General features: G+C 26.5%; 3 protein-coding genes across 9 annotated transcripts; 2 read left to right on the top strand and 1 right to left on the bottom strand.

Annotated features, from left to right (window-relative positions):
- The first annotated feature begins 160 nt into the window (after positions 1 to 160).
- On the top strand, positions 161 to 2,500 carry LOC122529944 (transcription initiation factor TFIID subunit 7). 3 transcript variants are annotated; one of them, XM_043656504.1, is made up of 8 exons: positions 161 to 179; positions 684 to 774; positions 872 to 1,000; positions 1,082 to 1,162; positions 1,232 to 1,598; positions 1,678 to 2,028; positions 2,133 to 2,302; positions 2,394 to 2,500. In XM_043656504.1, the coding sequence occupies exons 2-8, from the start codon at positions 688 to 690 to the stop codon at positions 2,415 to 2,417; spliced, it is 1,209 nt and encodes a 402-aa protein (XP_043512439.1). In that variant the 5' UTR covers positions 161 to 179; positions 684 to 687; the 3' UTR covers positions 2,418 to 2,500. The 3 variants fall into 3 exon arrangements, with proteins under 3 accessions (XP_043512439.1, XP_043512438.1, XP_043512437.1); XM_043656503.1 differs by lacking the exon at positions 161 to 179 and adding an exon at positions 581 to 599; XM_043656502.1 differs by lacking the exon at positions 161 to 179 and having other exon boundaries at positions 607 to 774.
- Positions 2,501 to 2,853: 353 nt separating this feature from the next.
- LOC122529943 (small integral membrane protein 14) lies at positions 2,854 to 6,163 on the top strand. 4 transcript variants are annotated; one of them, XM_043656498.1, is made up of 5 exons: positions 2,854 to 3,003; positions 4,564 to 4,646; positions 5,336 to 5,390; positions 5,468 to 5,628; positions 5,709 to 6,163. In XM_043656498.1, exons 2-5 carry the CDS (start codon positions 4,572 to 4,574, stop codon positions 5,748 to 5,750), a joined length of 333 nt encoding a protein of 110 aa, XP_043512433.1. In that variant the 5' UTR covers positions 2,854 to 3,003; positions 4,564 to 4,571; the 3' UTR covers positions 5,751 to 6,163. The 4 variants fall into 4 exon arrangements, with proteins under 4 accessions (XP_043512433.1, XP_043512434.1, XP_043512436.1 ...); XM_043656499.1 differs by having other exon boundaries at positions 2,862 to 3,003; positions 4,559 to 4,646; XM_043656501.1 differs by having other exon boundaries at positions 2,872 to 3,003; positions 4,519 to 4,646.
- A 1,512-nt stretch (positions 6,164 to 7,675) lies between these two features.
- Positions 7,676 to 11,748, bottom strand: LOC122529942 (zinc finger CCHC domain-containing protein 8 homolog). 2 transcript variants are annotated; one of them, XM_043656495.1, is made up of 8 exons: positions 11,622 to 11,748; positions 11,259 to 11,540; positions 10,666 to 10,906; positions 10,211 to 10,518; positions 9,843 to 10,056; positions 9,579 to 9,756; positions 9,164 to 9,474; positions 7,676 to 9,071 (listed from the first exon to the last, which is right to left on the bottom strand). In XM_043656495.1, exons 2-8 carry the CDS (start codon positions 11,522 to 11,524, stop codon positions 8,643 to 8,645), a joined length of 1,947 nt encoding a protein of 648 aa, XP_043512430.1. In that variant the 5' UTR covers positions 11,525 to 11,540; positions 11,622 to 11,748; the 3' UTR covers positions 7,676 to 8,642. The 2 variants fall into 2 exon arrangements, with proteins under 2 accessions (XP_043512430.1, XP_043512432.1); XM_043656497.1 differs by having other exon boundaries at positions 11,595 to 11,720.
- Between the last annotated feature and the right edge of the window lie 2,463 nt (positions 11,749 to 14,211).

Below are 14,211 nucleotides of genomic sequence, written 5' to 3'. Positions count from 1 at the left end.
TTATTTATTGTTATTATTATAATTATATTATCTCTTATTTTTATCATAATAAAGATAATGTCTGTAAACGTTACGAGTAGTAGAAAATAATTATTTTCTTACATTTTGTTCGACGTTAGAACATTAATGACTGTATAAAACTTACACTACAGGAATTGAAATGAAAGATGTATAAAAAAGTAAGATTTTATTTATATATTTTATAAAGAAAATCTCTAAATTCTTAAAACTTCAATATTACAAATTTATGAGATTTACAAAAGTTCTAAATATTGACCATTCAGTTAGCATTAATATCTTTATATTTTCCGAAATAAAGTCGAGGATTCACGATTCTAATTACAAAACAGAATGCTAATTTTTTAAACATAACCTCTTAGGTAAAAAAATATTGATATACATAATATAAATAAACATATTTATTCCATTTAATTAAACGTATGAAATTTAAGAGCTCAATTTGAACATTTTCTGCACTAAGTTGCCCCTAAAAATAAGTATTATAATTCACTAACAATTACCAACCAGTAACTGTAATATCACGTGACTAGTTGTGTTTACTTTCCGATTTTACTTACCTGACTCGATTATTTGAACAGGTTATAATTTTGACTTGTTATTTGTAAAGTATAGACTTAAATTAATAATATATTAATTAAATTAGTAATATATTAATTTTTAAGAAATATGAGTCGTCATCCAAATACAGATTATAAAAATCGTAGCGAGCCTCAAGTCGAATTGGAAAGTCAATTTATTTTACGTTTGCCACCAGTAAGTACACTTTAATATTGAACTCAGTTATTCAAAATAGCAAAACAAATATATGTAATTTTAAATATAACTAAATTGTATAACTGAAATATTTAAGGAACCATCACGTGTTTTACGAGAAACATTACGGAATGGGTTGTCTTTAAAAGATAGGTTAAGTATAAAATTAGAAAATGATATGCGTTATGGTGAAGTTAGATTCGATCATTGGCTTCTTCACGGAAAGGTAAAATTACAGATTTTGTTTTTATTCATATATAAACATAATAGTAAAAAAAAAGATAACTAAGGAATATTGGAATTTTAGGTTGTTGATATACCAACAATCGTAGAATCTTTGAAAACTATTGATAACAAGAGTTTCTATAAAACTGCTGATATATGTCAGGTAAGGTTCTTTGCAATTGATTTTAAATTATTTATATATGTAATATATATTTCTTTTGTAATTCTATAGATGTTAATTTGCAAAGAAGAAGATGACCATACTACTACGGATGAAGAATCTCCAGTCAGACAAAAGAAAAAAGACCCCAATAAAGTGGATAAGAAGTTTCTATGGCCACATGGTATAACTCCCCCTACTAAAAATGTGAGACGCAGAAGATTTAGGAAAACCCTGAAGAAGAAATATGTAGAAGCACCAGAAATTGAGAAAGAAGTTAAACGTTTGTTAAGAGTAGATAATGATGCAGTTAATGTTAAATGGGAAGTGATATGCGAAGATGAAGATCAATCAAAACCGAGCAAAGTCTCATCATCTGGTACAGTGAAGACTAAGAGGGAAAGTATTAATGGTAACACATCGCAAAGTTTTGATGTTGGTAAGTTGGCAAAGTATAAGTAAAAAATTAAAAAGTTATACGGTAAAATAAATAAAATATTGTCATCTATGATTTATAGCGGAACATGATATATTTGGTGAACTTGTAAGTGATAGTGAAGAAGATGATGAGGAAGCAAATATAAATGTAATGGAATTAGATGAGAACAGTCGGCTTTCTGCAGACAGTAGAGTATCAGATTCTAATTCTATGCAAGCTGCATATTCAGAAAGACCTAGCAATATTGAAACAAATGGTAGACTTTGCACAGTATTCAGCAAAGAAATGTTTCAAAATGATAATAATGTAGAAGCAGAAGCAGAAAAGCCAGAAGATACATCTTCGTCAAAAGTAGCCAAAGTTGAACAATTTCATTCAGAATATATCATTTCAGAAAACTTTTCAGAATCTCCTGCTTCAGCATCAAAAGGTATTATATATTTGTATATGTATTAAATTCATTATTACATATATAATTACATATGTATGTATGTATGTATGTATGAGCGAATGATCCATTTATTTCAAAACTAGATTCACTGCAAACACGTCTTGCGACTTTGCACGCGGAATTAGCTGAACTGCGTCAAAGAAGACAACAGCAAGAGCTTGCAATAGCTAACATTGAAAATGTTAAATTGCGGCAAAGACTTCAAGAAATATTGGACAATTTATTAACGCAAGAAATGCAAAAAGTTCAAGAGGTGTGTATTGCTATTCTTCAATTAATTGAATTAAGTAATTAAGTATGGTGTTTTCCTTGTATTTTTACTTTATATAATTGTTATGTTTCAGATTCAAGACTTAGAGTTAGGATAATGTCGATATATGTGATTATAATAAATTAAATACGATACGAAGTAAATATTTATGAAGTTGCTTGCAATAAGAGATCAAAACTATCTATTGTATTATTTCATTTTCAATCCCCTAATGTAATATATGTATATAACACAATTTTATTATTTATTATATGTATATGAAATTATACTTTGTCTTATTTTACATATTTTTAATATGTACATAAAAATGTACAAAATGTTAAATATAAATTTTTTTATTCACCGTCAATAATCAGATATTGCTAGTTAAAAATCAACGATATTGAAAAATGTACTTTGTTAAAAATTTTTCTGTTTTTTATCTTATCTATTATGCAACGTGTAACGATTTGATGCAAATAACCAATTCCTAAATTCCAAGTTACTATATAATGCACATCCGTGAAATGCACCAATGAAAATCCAGCTTGAGTATTCGATTGTAACATTCGAGATATGTAAGTACAACAGGACGACTGTAATGGCTGACGTGTATCGAATGTAAATACAGTTTGTATCCTTATTTTTTACAGTGTTAAATGCGACTGTGTTGCGAAGAATTCATCATTCCTATATTGACCAAGGTAAACTAAAGATTTTATTATAAAAGCTATTCTCCTTCACGATCGTCATTCGTTTAATTTTGTTGTATTGTTCTTTTTTTGTCCATTTGGCGGTAATATTAATGAATTATGAGCAAGCTGTTGAATCGTAGATCGTTGAACAATCATTTTCTTCGATAATAATGTTGTCTATATGATCATTGTATGTTAAATTTTTCTGATCACATTCCATTTGTGTTGTTTCCTCGATCATAATTATTTTACATAAACATAGTCTTTATTGCATATTTATATCGAATGTAAATATTTTTCTATAATCTATTTAATCTACCAACTGAAACATTTCATTTTTTTTTTCGAGATATTTTCTGAAAAAAATCATCAAACGATTGGAATCCCAGATCTATTAGATCTATAGATCTGAAATTCTAAAAAGAAGTGACAAAAAGAGGTTAAATAAACACATACATATTCAACATGTGCATTTGCATCAATAAAACCACTAAAAACTATGCTGAATATGGTACGATGTTTTTTAGCATACGTAAAACATTTTTACATATGGATTTTAATAGTCTTAATCGTTCCAAATTTCGATTTTACAATATTCCTGTATTTTCTTGTTCTAGTCGTTAACCATTAATTGTAGCATTTTTTAATAGATGGAATTATCGGAAATTACATATTTCCGGTAATTCTATCTTCTAATTAGCACGATATAACATATACGTATAAATGCATGATCCAACATATTTCTTTTCATTTTCGATAGTTGCCTTCATATTTTGTTAAATGAATGTTGCTAGTACTTTGGTGTATCGGTTTATATCATAATACGTATGTAAAAGATCATAAAAGTATTTGATCATTTACCACAGAAAATTTTTATTTCTATACATTTTATATATATTACGCAAAATATTCTGAAATTTCATTAACACTGTAATATGAATTGGTAAGTTTTATCAATATAAATATAATTTTTTAATTTTACTAAAAGAAATACATATGCCACGTTGATCAACTGGAATTTTGCTTCATTAACTGACCATTATTATTCCCGCCATCTCTTGCAAGTATTCCGCTAGTCATAAGATTAAGATCTTACATTCTAAAATCTTATATTTTTATAAGCTAATACATCTAAAACATTGCTTTTTTAAAATATTTCCTTACTTCATAATAAAATAATAAAGATTATAATCACTAAACACAATTATTCTTGCTGCAATTATATCATTCTGTGTATTATTTTGTGAAATGTACTGTAAGATATTCGTAATTTACTTGTATCTTAGAACAGCTGATCTGACAGACCTGACAGCTAATCAGATAAAATCTCAACTTACAGTCAATTAACTGGAACTTGTAAGAATTAAAGGGGAATAGCGGTCAGTTAATGAAGCAGAATACATAATTATACAAGCTATACTATATAATATGATTCTTTCGAATAACTATATAAATTATTACAATTATAATTATGGCTTAATGATTAACATCAATTTTGTAATGTATTCGATTTTACATTTACAGCATACTAATATACAATAACTAAGCATTACGTTGATTGAAGCATAGATTTCACGATGGCCGACGAAAGATCTGATCTGTGTGAATGCATATGGAGCCATGAATTCGCTATGCAACGTCTACTTTCAATTGTAAGTGACAATGAACAATTTTTTCCTTTATCTATTTATTAAATCAAAATATATCAATATATATATTATCTAATATTTTTAATGTATACAATTTGATTTTTTATTTACTTCGATCACTCGTGTTTTACTATTGTTAAAACATTTCGTAAGTTTTAAAGAGGAAGGAAACAACCATATTAATTTCTTAATTCAGAATTATGCAAAAGATTTTTTTTTTAATATTAAAGTTTCATATCAAAGATCATGAATCTGGAATAACGTAAAGATTGAGTCATAAAAATTTTAAGATCGTAAGAAATATCACACTCAAGTTTGTTAAATTATGCGCGAGAAGGACAATGCTCTTATTATTTGCTTTTATTATTACGATGTATATCTTTAGTAACATTTCCGTTCGGTTCATTAATAGCAATCAGTAAATTCGTAATTGCCATATAAATGAAAATACAATGCATATTTTTCGTGCACGTAGTAGCGTATACATTACTTTTGTTCGATTTGTAAAAATTTGTTGCGATAAGCGGTTTCATTTTACCTTACCGATTCTTTCGCAAACGTTACACAATATGAACAGATACGAACACATGAACATATGAAAATATGCAAAAGCTAGAAAAGCTTTTAAAGTAACTAAAAAATATCTCTAGTCACATTTATAGACTTTTATCAGCGTTATTTTATCGTTTCAGTTACGGCAGAGTCAAAGTTACTGCACGGATAATGAATGCTTCAGTATCTCGCAATGTAAGTATTTTTCTGTATTTTACTGTAGCTATGATAATATAATTTAATTGATAATTTTTATCATTTATATATTTCAGTACCAGGACCACGCGATGATCCATTGCCCTCAAACTTTTTCATGACTATTTTGTTAGTTATTGCATTCGCTATTCTTATGTACGCTTTTAGGCCAAATTCTCTTAGATCAAATTCTCGTCAATCGAGCAACGATACAGTTAAAGATCGAGATAACGAACGCGTAAGTGGTACATCATTTGAATATAATCTTATTAACTTTCTTTTATCTTAGAATCATATCTTGATAAAATTTTTATTTAGGACTCAAACAATGATCCTCCTGCACCACCACCGACTGCATAATAAGTGTAATATGATAAACACTCCCGGGTGAATTTTCATAGTAGAATCTGCTAAGCTTATGAAAACAGAAACCGAAGAGAAGATAATTAATTAATTCATTCGATTTATATGGTATTGCTAGCACATATTTAATCTAACCCAATAACTGCCAATAATTGCCTTTTACATGTTTGGAAACTATTATATTTATATACTTTAATGAGCACACATCTCTTCTTCAGTTACTAATATCTATCACATGTCAGGAGATGTGTGTACAAGAAAAAAATATAAGTTAAATATAATACGTACATAATCACCGTGTCACAGGCTGTTGAAAATTAATCTTTTACAAACACGTGACAGTTTTAAATAACACACTGAAATTGTGATTACTAAGCTGAAATAATAAAAACTCTTTTATCATGTTGTTACTGTGACTGCACATATTATTATATCATAAGCAAATTGTTGAAAATGTATTTTGATATTCATTATTGTAAATAGCTTGAGTACCTGCAATTCAGTAAGAATATTGCATTGTAGTATTTATATTAAATTCGATAAAGTTTCATCACAGATATAATTGAATTTTGTAGAGTGAAATTTATTGATGAATTAAAAAACAACGTGACAAAGAAGTAAAATATATTGGTGTTCATTTATATTTTTTAATTTTGAAATATTATAATTTTAATTTTGAAATATTCTGAGGATTTGTTATACTTGATAAGAAATAGTATAAAGACAATCTTTTTTGTTTAGCAGCAGGGTTGAAAAATTAATATAAAAGTATTATAATTTTCTTTTTTTTTATGTTCAGTATAAAAATTGTGAAAAAAAAGTTATGACTATATCCCCAATAATTTCTATTAGATTATTTATGCTATTCTTATGATAGCATATAATTTATGAAAGATAAAAGTTTTATAATATAAATTAATCTCTTCTAATTGTATATTTCTCCATGATATTCTAAGTAATAAATATGCATTATATTTTATATTTCTTTCCATTTGCTTACTTTGTTTTGTAAGAAAAAAAAAGTTTAATATACAGTAGAATTTTGTTTATTTGTACATAAATGGTACAAATTGGGCTCATTAGTTTTTTTATATTCTACTTTGACTTGTTTGTACAATAAGAGATTACAAAAGTTGATCAATTATGATTTCATATATCTGAAGTTCAATATTATAATATTGATTTGTATAAATGATATTAAAAATAAAAAACTTCTACTATATTACAAGAATGTATTAAATATTAAATAAAATTTTAATGTTTCATTTTTTGAAAAATACAGTATTATTATTTTCCAACTTAATAACAATGAAATTTGCATTTGCTTAAGATTAGTAATATTTGGAAAGTATATTGTAATTGAATAATTCATACGTGATATTTAATTGTTACAGAAAATAATTACAAACATACATGTATTCGAAACAAAGGCAAAATGTGTAATTGGAGCTATAAATAATTTTATATAATTAATACTTTTCTAATTATTTATTAATATTTAACATATGTTAAATGCTATACATGCTGTTAAGAAATTATACATATTGAAAATATTAAAGATTAACTTTAAGAATTATAATTCTAATATTTTTTAATTTTGTTTATTTTCATATCAAATTCTTTTTTTTTTTCATTTACATCTTGTATTATGTAAATGTACTAGAAATACATAATTTTTAGAGGAAAAATAAGAAATATACACTTCAAATATATCTACGAAGTCCTATATATCCACACAAGATATTTCTTTTATTTATATATATACATAATATTCTCTAGAATTAGTAAAAGTTCTCTAGAATTAGTTTTTGCTGTTATTTTGTTTTAATTAAAAAACAAAATAAAGTTTTCATATAAAAATAGCAAAAATAAATTCTTTAATTAATAACAATTTCAATTGTATATTTATTGTTTGTATATAAAACATTACTGATAAGTAAAGGAAATTAATTTCTTAATTATTTATTAACACGTTTGTTACCACCATGATATATGTATAACTTATTGATTCATTAACTTATCAATTTAATGTCATATATATATTAATGTCACATTTCATAATCGTCTATTTAGTACATTGCATAAATGAAAATGTGTGACATAGTGTGTAAAAAATCAAAATTTGAACGATAGATTTTTCACATGCCGCGTGGTAACTAATATGTTAAAGAAAATAATTATGCATAGATATTTACAATTATATATAATATGACAAATATTTTAAATGCATATATCGACATATTTTGTTTAATAATCATTGATATTATACAAAGAATCTGAATTTATACTGAACTGAACATATAGACAAAATTCCGTGATAAAGTACCATAATATTTAAAATAATTTATTGAATTTTTTATAGATATCAAGCATTTTATGTTCATCTATAATGCAATTAATAGAAAAATAGTATATATTTATAGTGTACAAAATAGTGTATTTTTACAGGTGAGACATGAACTTTTGTTAAAAATTATGATCTTTTTTACGTTTTTCCGACATACGTAGGAAAACCTATTAAAAGGACGATTATATTTTACTTCAAGGCCTCCTTCCCACATAAGTCTATTATGTGAAAAATGGTAATGTATCTTACATTTTATCTAACACGATAAAAAAAAAGGAAATTTATAATATATTGAATAGTTTTTGTCCAAAGGATAAGAATAATCTGTACATATCCCCTAATCTAAAAACATTAACATATGTTTCATGTCAATGATATATATTTTAAATTACCTAATAAGTAAAAGTATATGTATAATTTTCTAATCAGAAACATAATATAATGAAAATATTTATTTTAATATGTCAAATGAAATTATTGCTCATTTATGAAGTATGATAATCACTTTTTTGATATCGTAAATCTTAATGACATACATAAAACTATTCTTGATGAAGTTGTGCCAATGTATTTCTTACTTTTTGCAAAACTCCAGTCATTTGTTCGTACTTGCCTGTTGAATCTGGTAAATTCTCAAAATTAATCACACTGCAAATATCCTTTGAAAATTTTTCAGATGATGGTAATTTACTATACGGAGATGTACTTTGTAATACCGGTGTACCTAAGTCAACAGACTTTACACTTCCATGACTTGTATTTGCTCCGTTTGGACGAATACGATTCGATTCTGGAGTAACTTCATTACTAGGTCCATTAGATTTTAATATCGAATTCGAAGAATTGCTTTTTGATGAAATATTTGAATTTGAGTTTGATTCTTGAAGTTCTACAAGTAGCCGTTTTTTCATATTTTCCAATTCGAATAATGACGGGGAATTCGCTTGTGAAGAAAATGATGCATTATCTTCCTGTAATGTTTTGCACAAAATTATTTAATAAACGCTTTTTATAAAATTAATATTGAAAAATAAATGGATGTATATAACATTTTCATACGTACTAGTGATTCGGGAAATGGTAATTCTTGAGAATGATAATCTGAATCACTAGATACAGTTGTTAATCTTGGTAATGGATCTGATGGTTTTGCAGGGGATTCTTGTGATAACGATGGTTCTAGTGATTTTACAGAGAATTCTTGTATCAATGGTGATACTGGTGGTTTTACAGAGAATTCTTGTAAGAATGGTGATACTGGTGGTTTTACAGGGAATTCTTGTGATAATGGTGGTTCTGGTGGTTTTACAGGAGATTCCCGCGGCAGTGGTGGCACAAATAGTCCATTAGTAGATATAGACTCTATCACATTATCTACTTATTAAAAAACAAAAATATTTTTGTGTTATAATTTTATAATAATATGTTCTTGCATGTTATGTGAATTTTAGAAGAATGTGAATATGTAGTTTTCATACCTTCTACACCTTCAATTTCCATTTCAGTGGGTTCTGGAGTTGGACTATTTTTTGATGTATTATCAAAAACTTTCAGTTTCTTTCTTTTGTATCCATCATCTGCCTTTTTTTCTTTTAGTTTTAATAACATCCTTTGTTTACTATAAATAGGCATTGTTGATGACCAAGATTCATCCTTCTGTTATTCATAATAAATATTTCATAATAGTTAATAAATAGTTGATAACAAATTTAATCTAATTTACAAAATTTCCTATTATTTACATCGAGAGTATCAGGTGGAGCTGGAACATTGAAACCAGGAAAGTCATAAATTTTTTTTATATCATACTGATCTCTATCTCCTTCTTCAATAATACATCCTGGTTCATCATTAGGATCTTCTTCTGCTATGCCATCAGAATTAAATAATGACAAACCAGAGTGTTGTAAACGTGCTTCTTCTAACCACCCTGGAGGATACCCAAGTGTTCTCATTCTAGGAAAATTTTTTTAATACATAAAAATCACGAAAAACACTTAAATTATTAACTATATCATCTATTTACATCTAACAAATTGGATATATATATATTTTTTAAATTTTATTCTATTACTATTATTTCTAAAATATTATGAATTTAATTAATTACTTGTATATATGCCTAGGTAATTCATTGTGTCTGAGACCCAATGCCATACGTAAATTGTTACTTAATTGACCAGGAATTATATGACTAAATTTCTGGTTATTTCCCAAGTGATATCTAATATTTTTTGAATTTGCTTTCATATTGAAATTTTTCCTATTTGTTTCTATAGTTCTATAATCTCGTGGTTTTGTGCAATCTCTTAAATTATGATTTCCCAAACAATTAAAACACATAAACCTTTGTGGACCATCATCCTTGGGTTTTTCATTTGATTCTGATTTTGTTTCATCAAATACATTTTCATATTTCTAAAATAATAATTAATACCATTGAAACATTAAATATTAAACATGACAATAGTAATTAACAATTTAAGTAATTTTTCAGATTGATTAATCTTAAATATTTGTCCCAATATGTAATTACTGAACGTTACAAATGAAAAAAGAACAGACCTTTCCATAAGTTGGAACATCAAACTCATTTTTAAGTTTTGGCTGCTTATCTACAGTAAACAATGTATCGCATATTATATCTTGACTATCATCGCTTTCTGTAGTAATTTCAACAGACTGACTCACAGAGTCAGTATCATTATCCCAAATTTCTAATGTTAAACCATTATCATTTTCTTGATATTTATTTTTTGAAGACACTAACTCCTCTAGAAACTCTTTTATTCTTTTATTATACTGCCTAAAAATTCAATAAAGGAAACAGAAATAAAAGTTACTTCATTGAGAAGCAGTAGATCGTGTTAGAAATTATTTAAATATCACTTTGTCAATGTTAAATAACTGATGCAACTTTATGTAGAATTGAAGTAACTTATTTCATTGACTTATTCTATAAAGTAATACTGGTTACCGTGTTATATAAAATAACAAATTAAAACATCATTATCGTTGTTATTAACATTATACAAACTGTTTACGTTTATTCTGTGTATAGTTTTTAGGTTATGTAAACAAGTTGTTATTCTACCCGAAAATTTATCAACTGTTGTATATAAAAGTATTGAAACAATAGTAAATAACAATTTTTTTACCGTGAAACATTTTCATCTCGGAATATGACCGTCAAAAGTGGTTTTGACGTACTCGGGCTATTGCAAGTTTTTGTTCTAGATGCATTTATGTTACTATTTGTATCATCGTTGGTCAAATTGGTTTTATCCGCGTTATTGACCGATACTGGATTTTGCTCAATTGACCATTCACTTTGGTCATTGTCAGTAACGTTGATAGCATCTTGGCTTGAGTCTAAATCAATCACCTCTTCGTCGGTGTCTTCAATAGTAATCATAGGATTCATGGAAATACTATTGACACTAAGATGAAAACATAGATAAAACTATTTTGTACTGCAAACGTGCGACTCTTACGTGTAAAAAATCTTTCTCTCCTTTAACCTTTTATTCCAATGAAAACACTATGCTTCAATGCTTAATAAGCTTCTAACGCATCAAAACTTAACTGTGGGGGCGCTCTCATTCGCATGCAAGTAAGCATGAAGTAGATTTTCTTAAATTTCATTACAATGGGCAGGAGCAATTTTTTCATGAGTATAAGTGATGGTTTTTATTTAAAACCATTTAAACTGTAAAGGAGTTCTGAAATAAATCTCATATAAAAGTCCTGGATATGTAATTGTATCTTTGATCATAAACAAGGCTGTAGCGACCTCTACTTTGAAGTATTTAGAGCAACGATATCTATGTTCATTAAATCGTTCCGTCGAGATGTGTATTTAATATAAACAATAGAATATTTAAAAATTGTTAGTAATTTTATTATCACCATGGAAAAGTTTACAGACACTTATATATATTGTAACCATAGTAGAAATTATTCATTAGTTATTTAACTTTCATTATTTAATCTTCATTAAATTATTAGTAATTATATATTTTGTTATATTGATAATATTTTTATAAACAACTAAAATTAATTACGGAGTTATTATTTATTTGTGATATAAATTTAAATTATCATAATCACTACAAGGCGTAAGATAGATCTGACATCTGATGGGATTTCGTATCACATGTCCTGAAATACCGATCGTACGAAAATCGAAGGAACCTAATAGATGAGCAACGTCACAGACGAGGTTCAGTCAAAATGCCGAAAACAAATCGGACAGTAGTTTCAAGAGTAAAAGGAAGTAAAGGGAAGATTTTAATTGTCAAGATTATGATTTATTTGATCATGAAAAAAATTGCTCAATGATGGAAAAACTTCTTTTCGGCGAGACGTTTGAATTTTTACATTTTTGAGAAGAGAAGTATTCTTACTTTTACACTTGTTGCATGGTATAAAAATTAATATCTTTGAACGAAACAAACAAGATTGTTAGACTCTTTAAAATAAAATCGAGTTAATTGTTCTACAACATTTACAACTTCTTTTTCACGAAATTTTAACAGGTTAAAGTATCGACAATTTTTCATCGAATATATGAATATTTTCGTTCTTTTCTAAGAATTTCTCATGAATTTTGTGTGTTTGATTTAAATCAGAATTTTTTATTTTTTATTCCTAGTTAACATTTCGCAAAATGCACGCGCATTAAGTTTATTAGTTAGAGATTACAGCGCCAATGGTGAAATACGCAATACACGATTCTATGATTCTCGAACGTAATCGATATTTCGATTATGATCGATTTTTAAGCGGGAAAGAAGTATGGCGGAAAGAAGCATACTTCATTTGTAAAGAAGAAAGTATTACCAGAAGTTCTCAGGTAAAAATTTAAATCAATAGCTGTTAGATTTGTGTTTGTGTTGTGAATTTCTAAATTAAAACTTATTTTAATTTATCTGCGAGAAGATAACAGTTACTACCGAAAAAGTGTATAATTTCTAGTCCCCTAAAGTAAGATTTAACCAAATAATTATTACATATAATTTTTTACAATTAAAGAAATAATAGCATATAAACATTTAAACAGACACTACTATACTAAAAGTTATTTGTAATTTTATACCAAAATTTAATTTCAATTCTAGAAATATTGTAACCTTGTAATTGACTAATTCATTGTTATATGTATATGTATATACATATATTTTATTAATATGTATCGCATTATCGTATTACATATATATTTCTGTTTCAGTAGTCCTTTTGGCTATTGTTTTAGATTTCTTTTGTTAGTAGCTCTTCTAATTACTTTTTTTTACGAGTTATTACTTCTGGTTATGTTTTTTTTCAGCACTTCTTACCACTGCGTTTATTACTGAAAATACTGCTAAAAAATATATATTTTTTATTAGCTATAACTTTGTTAAATTTTATTGTAAATTCACATATATTCACATGTATGAAAATGTAACGGATTTCATGTGTCATATAAAATAAAATAAGAAAAGTATTGTAACAATATATTTAAATGAAGATAAGCGCAGAAAAAACTAAATTAATTGTTTAATTGTTGTAAATAAATTTGTTTAATTGTTTAATTTGTAAATAAATTATTAGGAATGTTAGACAATGTTTAGAACAATTAGAATATTTAGAAATATTATTTAAAAGTTCAGTTCAAGTTTGATTGATGTGTATTTGACGAAGGTTCAATTGGTAATGAGGTTTTTTTTCGGTACCGGTCGAGATCAACCTGATCTTTCGATTATCAATTATGCGGAATAGTTTATTATCTTTGCTAATACTTCGAAATATGAGTTTTCTATTACAGTAATTAATAATTTGATAATTTTTAGGTTTTCGTTGTAAATTTATAGCCCCATTAATTTAAAGCAATAATACATACTGTAATTGCTACATTTTTTGCAAGCTAAAATTATATTTACATTTCTACACTGTATTCTTTGTTTGTAATTTCTATTTTAACCACTAATTGCATTCTTATTCTACGCTAAATCGATAATACTGAGAATGATATTAAAATGGTAAATAGCATGACACACAGATCTATTAGACGATAGATCTGTTCTATATTCTATCTATGATAATATTTATATGAATATCTTGATCGTTCAA

The sequence above is a fragment of the Frieseomelitta varia genome, unplaced genomic scaffold (assembly GCF_011392965.1).
Source record: "Frieseomelitta varia isolate USP_RPSP 00005682 unplaced genomic scaffold, Fvar_1.2 scaffold_315, whole genome shotgun sequence".
Lineage (NCBI taxonomy): Eukaryota > Metazoa > Arthropoda > Insecta > Hymenoptera > Apidae > Frieseomelitta > Frieseomelitta varia.
The sequence above is the reverse complement of the archived record's forward strand: the minus strand, read 5'-3'. Positions and strand labels throughout refer to the sequence as shown.

Excerpts from the sequence above, each read along its gene's own strand:
- LOC122529942 (XM_043656495.1), bottom strand. The coding sequence starts at position 11,524 with ATGAATCCTATGATTACTATTGAAGACACCGACGAAGAGGTGATTGAT. Across the intron at positions 9,757-9,842 it reads CTCCACCTGATACTCTCGAT|AAGGATGAATCTTGGTCATC; the intron begins GTAAATAATAGG and ends TATGAATAACAG. Across the intron at positions 9,475-9,578 it reads GGAAATTGAAGGTGTAGAAG|ATAATGTGATAGAGTCTATA; the intron begins GTATGAAAACTA and ends TTTAATAAGTAG.
- LOC122529943 (XM_043656498.1), top strand. The coding sequence starts at position 4,572 with ATGGCCGACGAAAGATCTGATCTGTGTGAATGCATATGGAGCCATGAA. Across the intron at positions 4,647-5,335 it reads TGCAACGTCTACTTTCAATT|TTACGGCAGAGTCAAAGTTA; the intron begins GTAAGTGACAAT and ends TTATCGTTTCAG. Across the intron at positions 5,629-5,708 it reads AAGATCGAGATAACGAACGC|GACTCAAACAATGATCCTCC; the intron begins GTAAGTGGTACA and ends ATTTTTATTTAG.
- LOC122529944 (XM_043656504.1), top strand. The coding sequence starts at position 688 with ATGAGTCGTCATCCAAATACAGATTATAAAAATCGTAGCGAGCCTCAA. Across the intron at positions 2,029-2,132 it reads TCCTGCTTCAGCATCAAAAG|ATTCACTGCAAACACGTCTT; the intron begins GTATTATATATT and ends TTTCAAAACTAG. Across the intron at positions 2,303-2,393 it reads AAATGCAAAAAGTTCAAGAG|ATTCAAGACTTAGAGTTAGG; the intron begins GTGTGTATTGCT and ends GTTATGTTTCAG.